Below are 17,403 nucleotides of genomic sequence, written 5' to 3'. Positions count from 1 at the left end.
TGAGAGGTTATAAATTAAATCTGCAAGTCATTCATACTAATACGAGATTTTTGTCTTACTTGGAAAGAGAGAACCAGAGACTGAAACAGATGTGTTGAAGATTAATTGATTTACAACACTGACTACTTCAAAGGGAGACAAAGAGTCTTCTACCTATTTTCACGCGGAGAGAACATACCATACAGTGTTGCTGAATATGTGCATTTACTACTTTAATGTTTACCTGAGGGTACTCTCTAAACAATATTTAATATCAAAACACTAAACCTGAGCCACATGTATAGTACTGACTAAAATAACAAGCTGAATTTTTAATACTAGAGAAAGGTGAATTTTGCATCAATTAATGTGTACTTATGTGTTTGTATGGGCATGCATGCCTTTATATGAAGTAAAGTGATCAATAAGTATTTTTCTCAGTATTAAGCACTTAAGTCTTGGATTTAGACAGATTATTAGGTAGCAGTTCATACATTAATATTTTAATAATATGCACATATATCTTTGTGCAGCCCTAGTTTGAAGAGTGTTTAAGAATTTCCATACACTAGTGCAGGTTTTTAATGATTTTTATATTAATTTGAACATTACTTTGTCTGATAGTCAGTTATCCAGAAAGTAAAACATTATGAAAATCAAAAAGAAAAAAATGCAAATAATTTTTTGTATGTTGACATACAAAAACACAGGTGTTTCCTTCAGCATTAACCAGAGAATATTCTAGAATCATTCAACCTAGTTAGTGTTTGGATGAAGTTTCTTTATAGCCTCTCAGTCTAAGACTTTCATTAGGAATCATATGACTCATAAAGAAATCTTAATGCCTGCTTGTGTGATAACACCTCTGCAAGTTTTTTTTTTTTCCTCTGCAAGTTTTTAACAGGGTTCATTACATACTTTGAAGAAGCATTGTATTTTAGAGGAATATATTAACATATTTTCAGCAGTAATCTCAGAACTTTGGGCACTGTTTTACAGACAATGGCTGCTGCTCTAGAGATCATGTTTGCAGTAATTTTCAGTGTGGAATTCATAATGGGAATCCTAGGAAATGGATTCATTGCTCTGATGACCTGCATAGACGGGGTCCAAGGAAGAAAAATCTCTCCAGTGGATCAAATCCTCACTGCTCTGGCAATTTCCAGAATCACTCTAATTTGGTTGGTATTCCTAGATTGGCGGATATCTGTGTTTGACCCAGCATTGCACAGGACTAAAAAAATGTTGAAAATGTATTTTCTCTCCCGGACAGTGATCAATCATTGTAACCTTTGGCTTACTGCAAGCCTGAGCATCTTTTATTTTCTCAGGATTGCCAACTTTTCTAACATTATTTTTTCTTTACCTCAAGTTTAGAGTTAAAAACGTAGTCTTGTTGACATTGTTAACGTCTTTATTTTTCTTGGTCTTAAATACTATCATTATAAAAATCTACTCTCACATGTGTGTTGATGATGTTCAAAGAAATGCATCTCAGATTTTCGGACTGTGTAACCATGCACAGATTTGCAAACTTCTTTCATTTACCAACCCTATGTTCACACTCATACCATTTGTTATGGCCCTGGCAACTTTGTTCCTGCTCATCTTCTCTCTGCGAAGACATCTGAAGAACGTACAGCACAATGTCAAAGGATGCAGAGACGTCAGCAACACAGCACACACCAGAGCCTTGCAAACTATCATTGCTTCTGTACTATTATACACTCTTTTTTTTCTATCATTTTTCCTGAAAGTTTGGAGTTCTGTGTCACCGGAGAGATACCTGATCCTTTTGCTTGTCAGGTCTCTGGGAAATGCTGTTCTTTCTGCTCACCCTTTTGTCTTGATTTTGGGAAACAGTAGGTTGAGGTGTGCTTCTCTTTCAGTCATGTTGTGGTTCAGGTACAGGTTTAAAAGCATAGAAGTTTAGGGTCCACATGCCATCCCAATAATCATTTCACTTATCCTTAAGGAAACTCAGGAGTGAAGAAGGTCTCACATATATAAATTCATATATTTTAAATATTTAAGTAAATATTTGTAAATAAATATTTGTAAATACTTGTGATTTAAACAATGGGACAATCTGATAAAGAGGACTTTGTAACTTTTATTATAAACCCAGCCCTCTGTCAGGTGTAGGGTTGGTGAAGATTTTATCCTAGTCTGTAGGCTGTTGTTTTATTCCATTCATCTTGAAATTTTCAGGTAAATGGATAAGATCATCCTGCGTGAGGTAACCCAGATCCAGAAAGACATGCATGCTATATACTCACTTATAAGCAGTCATTAGCCATACAATACAGGATAACCATACTACAGTCCACAGACCTAAAGGAGCTGAGTAACAAAGAAGACCCTAGGGAAGATGCTTAATTGTCATTTAGAATTGTCAAGTAGAATAGACAGCGGAAGTGGTTCCATAGATGTCCTTATATAGCTTTCCATAGCTGTCCTCTGAAAAACTCCACCAAGCAGGAGATCAAAGTAGATGCTGAGACTCACACCCAAACTTTGGGCAGAGTGTAGAGAATCTTATGGAAGAGTAGAGAGACAGAAGGACCCAGGGAGGACAGAAGCTCCACAAGAGGACCAAGTTCTGCAGGTGTGGGTGCAAAAGAGAGTGGGATGACCAGCTCAGCTACCACCCAGGCCCAGATCCAGTGCTTCGAGTTAGCCCACCCCAACACCTACCCCATCTATGATCTGCTGGAATGTGTGAAGGGGCTGGTCCTGCAGAACCAAAGCTGCAGGATCTGCATGACAGAGGGTAACAACAGGATATCTGAGAGGAGTCCCAATGAGGATCCAGTATTGATAGTGTAGCGGAATCCAAAAGCCTCCACCTAGACCACTGACTTTGCCATTGACATTTGCAAGCAAAGAAGTGTGGACAAAAGGGTATACTGTGTGACATAGTGTGATACATCTGGAGCTTCCACTATAAGATTTTTTTTTTCCTTCGTGGGGAGGTGGCAAGGGCAGAGGATTGGTACAAAGGGATGAGGACATGAGTGGGATTTAGAGTGTGTGGTGTGAAATTCACAAAGAAGCAATTAAAAAATTTTAAAAATATGTGACAATCACACTCATGGGATGCAGCAGATGATTAAACTGAAAATAAGCCAGACACCTTCACCCTCTTGGCTAGTGTTCATAATGTCAAGTAAATGGATGGAGATAGAAATAATTATCCTGACTGAAGTATCCCGGACTCCAAAAGACAAATATTGTTGTTAGCTTGTTATTGAGTAGTGTTTTAATATGATTTTCCCAATATCCTGGTTTATTGTCCCTACCCTGCATCTTCATCTCTCCACCGTCTTCCCTAATTTCTATCTAAATCTAAACCTTCCTAATGCTGTGACCCTTTAATACATATGTCATGTGGTGGTGAGACCTAACCACAAAATTATTTTGTTGCTACTTTGTGACTATAATTTTGTTACTGTTTTGAACTATTTAAATATGATTTAAATATTTGATATTCACCGTGTTTGAGACGAGGCTCCTGTGAAAGAGCCATTCAATCCCCAAATGGTCATGACCATTTGAGAGACACTGCTCTAAATCTTTCTAGCTCGAGTAGTCCCTGAGCTCAGTTTTAATATCCCATTCTTCATGGCCCTTATATTGATCCCTGGCCTCTGTAGACACCAATTTCAATGTAAACACAGAAATCGTTTGTTGTTGTTGTTGTTTTTAGACACGTTTTCTTTTTGTAGCCCTGTCTGTCTTGGAAATCACTTTATACAATGGGCTGGCCTCTTCCTCTGCCTCCCAAGTGCTGGGATTAAAGGCATGTGCTACCACACCCAGCAAATACAGAAATCTTAAAATTTAAAGCTATGAACTACATATGACAGAGAAAGCATTATTTGTTTGTCTGGGTCTGAGTTACCTCATTCAGTATATATATGAAAGTATGTATATTCTCTAGGATAAGTCTAAGTCATTTTTATGTATTTATTTACTTAACGTTTTATAAAATACATTTGATCATATTCTATCTCCTTCCCCAACTCTTTCCAAATCATGTCCAGCTCCCTATACACCAACTTCATGTTTTTCCTCTTAACAAAATATCAAAGGAACAAATAAAAAGTCCAAAAAGAAAAAAATACTATGTACAATACAAGACAATAAAATAGATTCTGTTTTGTGTTGGCCAACTATGTCTAGACATGGGACCTGCTTTGCAATGAAGTTACTATACCCTGTGACACTCCACTGGAGAAAATAAAAATTACTAGCAAATAACTGAATAGAATAAGCATAGCAGTATTGCCAAACACAATTAAAGTTATTTAAAAGTCAAGATAATTTAGATTATGGAATTTGAAATATGGTAATAACAAAATCATTTCTTAGCCATTACAAGATTTTAAAGGGTCATGATAATATGTTTCAAAACTGAAAATTTATTTAGGTGACTACTTCTTAAATTGAAACAATCAATTACTAAATTAATCAATCTGATAATTTTTGCATAATTTTGTAAAAACAGTTTTTATTCACCTGTTTTAAATGTTGTCTGGGAGGCTTACTGCCTCCTTCTGCTAACCTAGCCCTAGTACTAGAAGCTTCTAACCTCGGTACAATCAAACCAAGGCCTAGAGTGTTTTCTGCCTATGGGATTTACTGCTGAATATGCTCACCCTTACTTTTCCTTACTTGTTCTCTGGGATAACCTGGTTCAACTCAACTGTCCTAGCTCAAATACCGCTCCTAGCTGATTTATTCAATCTGGCTTTTTTTCTTGGCCTCTGAATTGTTCTGCTTGGCCTCAAACTAACTCTAGCAATCTGCTCTAATCTCCTGGCTCCTCATTCTCTGCCTCATTTGGTCTTCACCTGAGTCCTCTCTCTGCTACTGTCCTGGTAAAACTGCCTCCTCTCTCTCTCTCTCTCTCTCTCTCTCTCTCTCTCTCTCTCTTTCTCTCTCTCTGTATTGTCTCTTAAGTAGCTTCCTTTTCCTTTCACTTCTCATGAGAGTTGGGCATATCCTATTCTGCCAACTCTTCATCTGATTCATCATTGTTTCTGCCACATCATTTTCAAACATAGGTGCTTCCTTCTACAAACAACTCTACCTTCATTGTTTGGAATTAAAAGCTTGTATCATCACACCCGGATCTAAGCTTTTCTTTACCTGAAACCTGCTCTATACCAGGCTGGCCTTGAACTCAGTTCTGCTTGCCTCTGTCTCCTGGATTAAAGGTGTGTTTTATTCCAGCTGGATCACACAGGCCTAAAAGGTCTTTGGATGTGATCTCTTGCCAGAACAGGCAGGTTCTGAATTAACATTCTTCTCCGAAATACAATTTTTATGAAAACACTAGTGAACAGGGAACTTGACATGTAGCTATGAAATACCCTCATCAAATATTTAAGAGATAAACATTAAGTAATGTTTATGGTGAAGAAAGTTTGAACAGAGTAATTGTGAGAGACATGCATTATAAGATGAGAAGCCTGAGTATAATAAAAAAGAATTTTCTGAGGACCATTATGAAAACTACAGGGTAACGATTCATGTCTATGTTTCCTGACCCTAGGAGGTAGTGTGTGTTTATTTGTGGCTTATTTATGGCTTATTGTCTAAATTATTGAAGGCTGTATTTTGGGGGGATTTGAGAAAAACATAGGAAGATATTAATAAGAAAATTTCTTTAATCCTTTTTACATCTTTGGCAATAACGAAGCATTCAGGTCAATTTCAGAGAGACGAGTTTGACATTTTCTACAAGATTCACATTTCAGATTTCACATGTTAACTGACATCCATACTTGATGAGCCCAAATGAAGTAGATGATAGACAGGTTAAAACCTGAAAAACCATGACAGAGTGTGAGTCTTCATTTTTCAATCTAGCAAATGAAAAATCAACTTTAGCCCAGCATCTGCTGCTGAAAATTCCAGCTTGTGATGCAATCTGTAGATAGAACTTCTGAGCTTTTTGAGGACAATGTTTTCTATGAAAACCACTGAGCTTTCTCTGGTATGTGGTATCAAGATTTCCTGTTGTATATTGATCACAGACAGTAAAAGGCTGTAGAAAGTTCAATGTGCATTCAGAAACCCAACTTTAATTAAATGAACTTAGATTAAGAAATCACATATGCGTATGTACGTCTGCCGCCACACTTAAACTTCTTATTAGTCCTCCTTCCCATCCAAGAAATAGGTGAATTTGCTTCTGGAATTTTGCATTGTCTTCAGAGTACTGGTGACCTGTAGGAACTGGGTCAGAAGGAAAAAAAACAGAAATCTTTTGTTTGGGCTATATCCAGAGCTATTTTGCAGAAGTTTGACATTGGTTTGAAACTGTGATCAAACACATATTTGTGGAGTGGAGAAACACAAATTATGCCCCTGACCTGTATTCTACAGGCAGGGGACACAGCAAGATCCCATGATCAGATCACAGCGCCTAGGTTCATAGAGAGGTCTTGAAATTACAGTTTCTTCTTGTTAAATGCCACGTACATTGTGTCTGCATTGTGACTGGGGAAGATCTCCCAGGCATCCAAGTGAATCAGAACATCAGACTAGTTCAGCCTTTCACATGTGGATTTGTGCTAATTTGAAAGCAGCAGCGAGAACAGCACTTTGTTAGTTGTGAGGGAGGCAAAACAGTGTCTGAAATAATGAAACCCTTTTCCTTCACTGAGCAGTAACAGGGGCAGGGTGGGACTTTTTGCAGAAACCAAACTGAGGGCATTTGTGTCTCTTTATACCTCCTGCCATGCATTCGCAGAATATTAATATTTGACTAATTTCTATAGGTATTTACACTAGATTTTAATTATGCTTATAACATTAAAATCTTGCATTTGAACAGTAGTTTAATAAATTTCTGAAAATAATTAAAAAGTATTGCAATAGCATATATGCAGATTCAGGCAAAAAGATCTCTAGTGATATAAAGTGTGGTAGGATTTTTTTCTCAGATAGGAAGGCAAGTACACACATGTTCTTTCTTTTTCTTCTCTATTTGAAGTAATTTTTGATACGTGTATATATATATATTACATAAAAACATCTTCCTTCGGGATGTTGACCATTTTAAGTTATGTCAAACATATCTGTAACTTTGGGTTTACATTTACCTATCCGAACTTCCAACATTGTAGACAATTGACTCTTCAAGTTTAAATCGTATAGAAAATGTATGTTTGAGGTAGGTATTATATCATCCTGATTTCTTATTTTGTCACACAAAGAGAATCATTACAATAGTACATGCACAAGCATTATTGAACAGTCACAAATTTATTTAGAAGAAAGTTGATATTTAACTACCACCAGCAGCACTGACTCATACTAGATGCAATATAAATAGATGAAAAACTCAGAGAAGGTTTTGCTGTTTAATGACAGGAAAGAAAAATAAGCATGACATTGTGTTGGCTTCAGTGTTTTTTACAAGTCAAGGGCGGAGACTTTATATTTATTTCTCTTTTCACTGGATTCATCCTTTTCATAAATGTTTCATGTTCTGATCATCATAAGGATGTAATCTTTCCTATCATAATAAACATTCCATTTTAAAGTAGTATAGAATTCATAATAATCAATACAATCAATCCATTTTCAAACATTAAAATGACACACATGAAATCACAGCTTAATAGTAAAGAATTTCTTACTGTCAGATTATCACTGTTTGAGTAATGGTGAATGGGGGGAATGCTAACATCATTGTTAAGTACATATTATCTCTCAACCTGAATAATAACTGAGACCTATATGACTTTATTACCTGTCAGCACAACTAAATGTTAATCTTTTCTTCCAAATCTTAAAAAAGAGCTGCACACAGTACTTTATATTGTATTGTTTATAAAACTTTCCCACCTGAAAATTTCATCATTCCCTTATTTTTTTTTTTATTGATATTCCATTGTGTAGATGTACCACAATTCTGTATCCATTCCTCAACTGAGGGGCATCTAAGCTGTTTCCAGCTTCTGGCTATTACAAATAAAGCTGCTACAAACATGGTTGAACAAATGTCTTTGTTGTGTACTTGAGCCTCTTTTGGATATATGCCTAGGAGTGGTATAGCTGGGTCTTGAGGAAGCGCTATTCCTAATTGAGAAAGCGCCAGATTGCTTTCCAGAGTGGTTGTACAAGTTTACATTCCCACCAGCAGTGGAGGAGGGTTCTCCTTTCTCCACATCCTCTCCAGCATGTGTTCTCACTAGAGTTTTTGATCTTAGCCATTCTGATGGGTGTAAGGTAAAATCTCAGGGTGGTTTTGATTTGCATTTCCCTGATGACTAAGGATATTGGGCATTTCTTTAAGTGTTTTTTTGGCCATTCAATATTTCTCTATTGAGAATTCTCTGTTTAGCTCTGTACCCCACTTTTTAATTGGATTATTTGATTTGTTGATGTTTAACTTCTTGAGTTCTTTATATATTCTGGATACTAGCCCTTTGTTAGATATAGGGTTGGTGAAGATCCTTTCCCAATCTGTAGGCAGTCGTTTTTGTCCTTTGCTTTACAGAAGCTTTTCAGTTTCATGATGTCCATTTATTGATTGTTGCTCTTAGAGTCTGTGCTGTTGGGGGTCTTTTCTGAGATACTCTAACCAAGGACCATGCATGGTGATAACCTATAATCCCTGCACAGATGTAGCCCATGGCAGTGCAGTGTCCAAATGGGTTCCATAGTAATGGGAACAGGACTGTCTCTGACATGAACTGATTGGCCTGCTCTTTGATCATCCACCCCTGAGGAGGGAGCGGCCTTACCAGGCCACAGAGGAAGACAATGCAGCCACTCCTGATGAGACCTGGTAGACTAGGATCAGAAGTAAGGGGAGGAAGACTTCCCCTGTCAGTGGACTGGGGAGGGGCATGGGTAGAGAAGGGGGAGGGAGGGTGTGTTTGGAAGGGGAGGAGGAAAGGAGCTACAGGAGAGGATACAAAGTGAATAAATTGTAATTAATAAAAATTAAAACTAATTTCCCATAAGTTATGGCAAAAGCCACTGAAGAGGAGATCCAGTTTGTCCTGTAATGGGTAATGTGTAGCATCTTGATTTTGGGGCATTAGATATTTGGTGCAAATTATACCTTAGTTAAAAATGGATGAAAGAACAGAAGAGTAAGCACCAACAATTCACAGAGATGAAAACACTCTTCACCACTGCAAATTGCAGGCTTTGGCTTCATGCTGTACTTATAAGCTTTGTTGTGGTATAATAATATTTACTATTGACTTGTCTTTTAGTAAAGCAGCGGTTATTCCTAAACCTGCTGTATACCCAAATCGCCACACAGAGACTAGGATTATTTTACTTAACATAGAGCACAATGCTGGGCAATAGTTACTCTATCCTAAACCTCCAAGCCTGCATAGTTTCCTATCATTCAGACTTCACCCATTATACTTGCTTTTAGTCATATCTTAGGTCTGGCCCATCTCTCCATGTGGTTCCAAGACCTCTCCTCCAGATTCTCCTCCTCCCTCCTGCTTCCTTTCTCTCCCCTCTGTCCAGGATGTGCCATCCTATTCTCTCCTTTGCACAGCACTGGGCTAGTTGTTTAACTGACAATATAGTGAACAAATGGTGGCATGTTTACACAAACTTGAGACAGTTGATGCTTAGAATAAGCATCACAGTGCAATGTCCAGATTGAAACCACATTGTGGGGTAGAGAAATCAGCATTTAAATGAACCAGGATAAACTGTATACATTCCAAAAGAACATCATACCAACAAAGCTTCTATAAATTGAAGCGTTTATTAGAGAAAAAGTCTGGAAATTCCACAATTCTAGACAGAATATCAGTAGGTGCAAGTTTATTGGCAGTGTGAATGCTGAGAAGTGGGAACATAAAAGGTAGATGGAGTTTTAACAACATAGCTTTCTGGGAGATATATAAGCTGTTTTGGTAGATTTGTTGTTGTTGTTGTTTTTCTCTAATAGAAACAATTAACTACTTTAGTGATACTTTCTGGCTTTCTATACACAAATGATATGTGTTCTATTATTTGTAGTTAGTAACAGTTTTCTGACCCAAAATTCATTTTGATTTAATATGTTTCCAAAATATTTTCTAGGTTTTTTTAAATAAATATATTACCACATTGAAAATAATAAAAATAAATATAGGACTACCATGAAAATTCATGAATGATTTTCACAGGCCTTCTAAAACCTGAGCAAAGACCATGATAAAGAAGATGAATATTGAGGCTGGAGAGATAGCTCAGAGGTTAAGAGCACTGGCTGCTCTCCAAAGGTCCAATTCCCAGCTACCACATGGTGGATCATAACTATGTATAATGAGATCTGGTCCCCTTTTCTGGTGTGCAGACACACATGCAGGCAGAAAATTGTATATATAATAAATATTTTAAAAAAAAAGATGAATACTTGAGAAATCATGTTTACTCCAAAAAAGCAAAGGCTATACCATCACAAAAGAAGAATTAGTAACATGGTGTTTTGTGTTTCACTCTTTCATGTTACATTATTTAAAGATATTATCATTTCCTACTTATTGTTACTTATTATTATGGTAGCATTAATACATTGATTTAGAATTATATTTCATAAAATGTCAATAAAATTGAGAGCATAGAATATGCATCAGGGTAGTGTGCTTTGTTTTCAAAATCCCAAATGGAATTGCTTTGAATTTTCCAACAAAAGAAATACTTGTCAATAGACATTTCTGTGCAACAGACTCGGTCATAAACTGCATCAGAGGGCATATTGGTCTGATAGTAAGGCTCTTCCCTGGAAAACAACTGTGGATCATGAGGCTGTGACACTCTTCTTTCATCTTCCGTTCTTATAATGGTGTCATTTTCCTTGAAAGTTACAAACAATGTGAAAATTTCAGCAGCTGTCAAAACTAAGTATCAGTTACATATTCATCTAGATTGCTAGAAACACACCAGTGAACCAATGAAATCCACTAGGATGGACATGAGTCAAAAGCTCTGGAGATAATCTTACGAAGAACATCAGGACACATGCTCTGTGAGAGCCCCAGGTGGTAGAGTCAGTTGCTCCAGTCCTGTCCCAGGAAGTCAAAGAAAATGTGATCATGTGACTTTTGTTGCTGTTGTTCATAAGTACTTGGTCATTGGGAACCTACCTCATGACATGTTTTGGAGATTCTGGTGACTCACTTTCTGTTTAACCACCAAGAAATCATAGACTGACAACAATCCAACAATTCTCCTCATTTTATTGTCCCAATATGTTGTGGATATTTTGGTTGTTAACATGTAAACATGTTTTTGTTTTAGTCCCAGGTGTGAGATATGGGACTGAATCAGGTTGTCCACAGCAGCAAACTGTTTTTGCCTTGTGCAGGCTCTGAGAGGGGCTCTTTGCCAGCTGCAGATAGTTTCATTCTGAGAGCACTGGAGAGGGAATAAAAGCAAGAGCCCAGAGGGTTTGGAAGAGCTCCAAGAAAGAAGAAGGCTGCTGGTTGCTGTGGCAAAAAGATGGAGATATCCCTAAAGGAGGATTGGATTTACCTCCAGGAACCTGATGATCTCAGTCAGGAGGAAGTAGCTAATAAAACCTATACCCCTTCTCCCAACTAACCTTTTTTCTCTCTTAGCTGGTGTTGGAAGTGGTTGGGGTATAGAAGGGAGAAAGAGGTATAAGAAACATAAATAAAACAGAACTAAAAACTACTCAAACATCAATGGTAGTTGCGTGAAGACCTTTTACTCTCATTGCAAAGAGTAACCTCAGGAAGCCACCTTTCAGTTCAGTCTTCTACGGTTATAGACGTAAATGGCTTAAATTAGCAAAACTTGGTCTTGAAAACCCACTTCAGGTGGCTGCTCTTGAAGGATGTGGTCTTCTCTACATCCTTGAATCTGACTTCACCATACTCATCAGCCTGAACTTTGAGCATCCCTGGAGGAAGCTGGTCCAAGATGCTGCCTGTTAGACCAGGATTGGATGGAGAGGAACCTCTACAGGAGCAACTGGCTATTTAATCAGAAGGCGGCAGCAGCTCCTGTGTGGGAGCGGAGGCTGTCAACACTGAGACTTGGTGAGGATGGGGCAGAGTACAGGTAGAAAGGGAACTTTTGGGTACAAGATTCCTTCATTCCTTCTGCAGAGCTGTTTCTCTGCAGTCTCAAAGGGTTAAATACCAGCACGTGTTGATATGTTGATCTTTTTATTAGGGGCATACCAGAGGGTAACTTTCTGTGGATGATATTATTAACATGTCAGTTTTCCTGTCTAGAGTTTCTCAGCTCACCTGAGGCTTTTAGGTCATTGATCCTTCACTGCTATTTATTGATCTTTTCCTATCTCACAGAGGACCACTTCTCAGCTGTCTTTTTACTCTCCCAAATGTGTGTCCTCAAAACCTCAGGGACTTTTACTCAGTTAAAAGTTCATCTTGGTCATCTCCACGAATAGTCCTTGGTTGGAGTATGATTTTCTGGGAAGTTCCCTGTGTTCAAATTATCTTGTTCTGTTGCTCTCCTTGTGGAGTTCCCATCCCCTCCAGCTCTTACTATTTCCCACTTCTTACATAAAATTCCATTCACTCTGCCCAAGGACTATTCGTGGAGATGACCTGGAACCCCTGCACAGGTGTAGCCCATGGCAGTTCAGTGTCCAAGTGGGTTACATAGTAATGGGAAGAGGGACTGCCTCTGACATAATCTGATTGGCCTGCTTGTTGATCACTTCCCCCTGACGGGGGAGCAGCCTTACCAGGCCACAGTAGAGGACAATGCAGCCACTTTTGATGATAACTGATAGACTAAGATCAGAAAGAAGAGGAGAACCTCCCCTATCAGTGGACTTGGGGAGTGGCATGCATGCAGAAAGGGGAGGGAGGGTGGGATCAGGAGGGGAGGAGGGAGGGGTTTATGGGGGGATACAAAATGAATAAAGTGTAATTAATAAAAAAAAATAAAAATAAAAATAAAAACCAAAAAAAAAAAGTTCATCTTGCTTCTGATATTAGTGTTTTTTATTTTATTTTATTTTCTGAGAAGGCAGCTAAATGTCTCCTGGGTTTGATAGGGGCACAGAAGCACAATTTCTCAATTATCTCACAATAAAACAAAATTTCTACTGTTATTAAAAGTGTCTTTTGAATTGATACTACAAGTGTTTCAAAAGGCGAAAGAAATTTAAAAACCACTTATTTTAATTTTTACTAAATAAAAATGGCAGTGTTCCAGCATTTAATTTAGTTTTATATTTTATACATTTTAAATATTTATAGAAATGTGATCATGGGATAACAATTATAACCATAATGACCTATAAAGGGAGAAATACAGGTAAAAACTGTAATTGCTTAATCTTCTTTGATTGCTTGAATTCATTATAATCATTATAAAAGCCAGAATACCAATGACAAATGTAGCATGCTAAAGCCTCCAAATATACCTAAAGAAACATTAAAATGGATGAAGGTACTGCTCATCTCTTTGACATTCACTTTTTATTTTGGATTGTAAATGAAGTGTGTTTGAATTATTCTTGGTGCCATTTTAGCTGTCTGAAAAGACGGTCAATCCCAAGGTGGAATTTATGGTGTTTTCAATCCACAATGAAAGATACTTCTAGGACTTGGCAAAGAGGACCAGGGTGAAAACATACCTTCTTTCCAGGGAACAAAATTCTCCTTTCTCCAGCTGAAAATTGACTGGAGAAGGTAACATAGTCAGCTGGACATCCCAATTGAGATTTCTTCCCTGAAATAAGATCCTCATGGATGAAACTCCAGCCCGTTTCCCTCATTTGGAATCTTAATGTCACTGAACAAATAATAGTAACATCTGTTGGAAATGGTTTGCCTCTTACTATTTTACTACTCAAGCACACAATGTTTCCATTCTTGGCCTTTCCTCCTCCCTTATCTCTGAGTTAAATGGGCCACCCAACCCCAGAGAAAGGACTTTTGAGGTCATTTTAAAATAAACATGCTTTGGATAGTGCCAGAGCCATATTCCCAGTGAGCCCTAATAGAACATAGCAATTTGCCAAAATAGCTCATAAAGTACTCTACCCACTCTACACTGCCACACCCCGGGTGTTTGCATTTCTGTTTCTCTTCTTACTTGAGCTCATCTTTGCCAGCTGGAAGACCAGCCAGACTGTTTGTGCCCCTGGAGGTAAGTGCATTTTTCAACTCGTAGAAACTGACTCAAAGATTTCTAGAACTACCCCTTTCTCCCTTCATTGTATGTCTACCGTGTAATTATTGTAAAGTTTTGAGGATTTTTCAATTATACTGATTTTGGAGGACAGTTGATTTAGGAGGCTGAGGATGGGATTGGGCCTTCATAATGAAACATCACCTGTGTTTCTCCTTCATCTCTAAAGCTAATGATATGTATTTTCTACATGTGTGGGTTTAAAAGTCCCAAGTTTGCTGAATTTTATATTAATTCTGACGTGATTATATGGTAGAGCATTTTAAACATTGTCAGAGAAACAGTCACAGGACTATACACAGCCTGATGAATAATAAGAGATGAGATCATCTGTAAACATTTGAATGTGAAACAAGGGATTGTAATTCAAGGAAACCGTGGGGGGGGGTTGTGCATGTGTTCCAGACACTTTGCAAAATAATATACATGTGTGGTTATCTCCTTAGTGTTAAAGTTTAGTTGAATGTTAGTGTCTGTGACATTATCAGACATATCCAATGTCTGTTTCAAGAGCTTCTGCTCAACACTAATGTTCAATGCTCTGTCAGCCCTGGGGACAGAAAGCGTCTTACACACGTTTGGGTTCTAGTTGCCTCCTGCATGTTAGAATTTGTTAAGTTAATAGTCTTCAACTACAGTTTCCAGATGAAAATATTATTATGGCAGAATCAGGGCACCAATGCAAATAACATGTATTTATTTTTATCTTAGAACGTAAAAGCTTAGTATTTTCTTTAGGATCCACTAAAAAATACTCCACACCGTTTTGTCTAAAGAATACATTCAGGATGAAGCTTGGTTGAAATGAATGGGAGAAAAAGTCACTCTGGCAGAAAAAAATGATATGCTATGAGCCCAATATTTTCAAAGTTTGATATTTGCTGTTTGTTTCTGAATAGAGCATTCTTAACACTGAGTATGCTGTGAAGATCTAAGACTCGGATTCAGCTCTTCAAATTTTCTACAGTGACCTCAGAAATCGTAACTTTCTTTACGGACAATGAATGGCATCATACAGAGCATACTTTTATGTATTGTCATTGTGGAAATCATAATAGGATGCTTTGGAAATGGATTCATAGCCCTGGTGAACTGCATCCACTGGGTCAAGAAAAGAAAGATCTCGGCAGTGAATCAAATACTTACAGCCTTGGCTTTCTCCAGAATCTCCCATCTTTTGACTTTCCTCACATATTTATTTCTTTCTACACTGTACTCAGACTTGCTGCTAAATACAATATTGGTAAAACTGTTAAATTTTCACATTATTTTCAGCAATCATTTTAGCATGTGGCTTGCAGCATGCCTTGGCCTTTTTTATTTTCTTAAAATAGCCAACTTTTCTAACTCTATTTTTGTTTACTTAAAGATGAGAGTTAACCAGATGGTTTCAGGGACTTTGCTCATGTCTTTGGCCTTCTTGTTTCTAAATACTCTACTGATAAACTCATACATTGATAGCCAGATAGGTGGCCACAGAAGATATCTGCTGTACAGTTTCTCTTCAAATGACACTGCAGCATTTTACAGGGTTATTTTAATCATTAACTACTCTATTTTCACTTTCCTACCCTTCGTGATTTCCCAGTCCACTTTTCTCCTGCTCATTTTCTCCCTGTGGAGACATCATAAGAGGATGCAGCAGCATACAGAAAGATGCAGAGATGCCCTTGCCAATGCCCACATCAAAGTCTTAAAACCCATGATCACCTACGTCCTTCTCTGTTCCATTTACTTTCTGGCTCATTTAATACAAAATTTGAAAACTGAGTTGTTGGAGAACATTTTTTATATTAGGTGCTGCCAGATTGCTGCATTAACTTTTCCTTCAGGACACTCATGTGCCTTGATCTGGGGAGATACAAAGCTGAGACAAACCTCTCTTTTTGTGCTATGGTGGCTGACGTGCAGGTTCAAAGATGTTCACACCGTGGGTCCCTAAGATACATTAGAGATCATCCTGCATGTTCTACAGAAAGCTCAGTTCATAAGACATTCTTCCAGATTAAACCTTTTCCATTTCATATTGCTTTATCAATTTTGTATGTTATGCCTGGTATAAGTACTATGCAAATATTTCACAATGTTAGAGAAACATGATACTCATTTGTGATTTAAAATAATTAAGTTATAATATATAAGAAATATCGTGTTTCTTCATCCAAGGACCATGTATAGATATAACCTAGAAACTCTGCTCGGATGTAGCCCGTGATAGCTCAGTAACCAAGTGGGTTTCCCTAGTAAGGGGAACAGGGACTATTTCTGACATGAACTCAATGGTGGGTTCTTTGACCTCCCCACCCCAAAAGGGAGGAGCAGTTCTGCTAGGCCACAGAGGAGAACTTTGCAGCCAGTTCTGAAGATACTTGATAAAACAGGGTCAGATGAAAGGGGAAGTCCTCACCTATCTGTGGACTTGGAAAGGGGCAGGGTGGAGATGAGGGAGGAAGGGTGGGAATGGGAAGGAATGAGGGAGAGGGATACAGCTGGGATACAGAGTTAATAAAAGGTAACTAATAATAATAAAAAAAGATACATCGTACAAACAGATATCAGATGTACTGAAATAAATTTTTATTTCAGGCTTAATAGATAAAGTTTTGGTAACTCCCAGGCATTATAATTATGAACCTAAAGCACTAGTTTCAAAACATAGAATTCTTACAACACTCTTATTATTTTAGTAATATAAAATGATAGTGTAAATACACTGTATTTTTACATGTTGTTTCAGCCATGTACTCTAATTTTTTAATATTTAAATATGTCAAATAAGGTATAGCTTATGATGATTTTGTGAAATGCTGATTAAACGTTGATACTTTCTGATATGTTTTGCCATCATGTATCTATATTATAACAGGATGAAACTGAACAGATTGTCAAAGCAATAGATATTTATAATGTTTTATGAGTAGTCAACTCATAATCAAAATGAACTCTTTTAAAATTATTTTTTATTGTGTGTTTGAGAGGGGTGCAAACTTGAATGTCAAAACAGATAAACACACAGATAAAGAGGACAGCTGGCAGAAATTGTTTCTCATTTTTATCAGGTAGGTTCTGAAGATAAAGCATGAGTCATCAGATTTGGCAGGCAAGAACTTTTACCCACTGAGCCAATCCAACAGCCCTAAAAAATTTCATTTTTGCATGTTCTTATAATTTTATAAATAGAGGAAATGAAATGAATATGTAAAATACATTTAAAAGATTCAAGTGCTCTAAGATATGGGACAGAGG

General features: G+C 37.4%; 2 protein-coding genes across 2 annotated transcripts; both read left to right on the top strand.

The window, feature by feature from the left end:
• Positions 1 to 981: 981 nt before the first annotated feature.
• Positions 982 to 1,912, top strand: LOC129679737 (taste receptor type 2 member 113-like). The gene is given in 2 exon segments (XM_055611130.1): positions 982 to 1,335; positions 1,337 to 1,912. Coding segments are annotated over 2 exon segments (930 nt in total).
• Positions 1,913 to 15,157: 13,245 nt separating this feature from the next.
• Positions 15,158 to 16,099, top strand: LOC129679730 (taste receptor type 2 member 129-like). Its single transcript, XM_055611117.1, has one exon. It carries the CDS (start codon positions 15,158 to 15,160, stop codon positions 16,097 to 16,099), a length of 942 nt encoding a protein of 313 aa, XP_055467092.1.
• The last annotated feature ends 1,304 nt before the right edge of the window (positions 16,100 to 17,403 follow it).

The sequence above is a fragment of the Psammomys obesus genome, unplaced genomic scaffold, assembly GCF_907164565.1.
Source record: "Psammomys obesus unplaced genomic scaffold, mPsaObe1.curated_primary_1811, whole genome shotgun sequence".
Classification (NCBI taxonomy): Eukaryota; Metazoa; Chordata; class Mammalia; order Rodentia; family Muridae; genus Psammomys; species Psammomys obesus.
This window is presented reverse-complemented; position numbering and strand designations above follow the sequence as displayed.

Coding starts and splice junctions, on each gene's coding strand:
- LOC129679730 (XM_055611117.1), top strand. CDS start 15,158: ATGAATGGCATCATACAGAGCATACTTTTATGTATTGTCATTGTGGAA.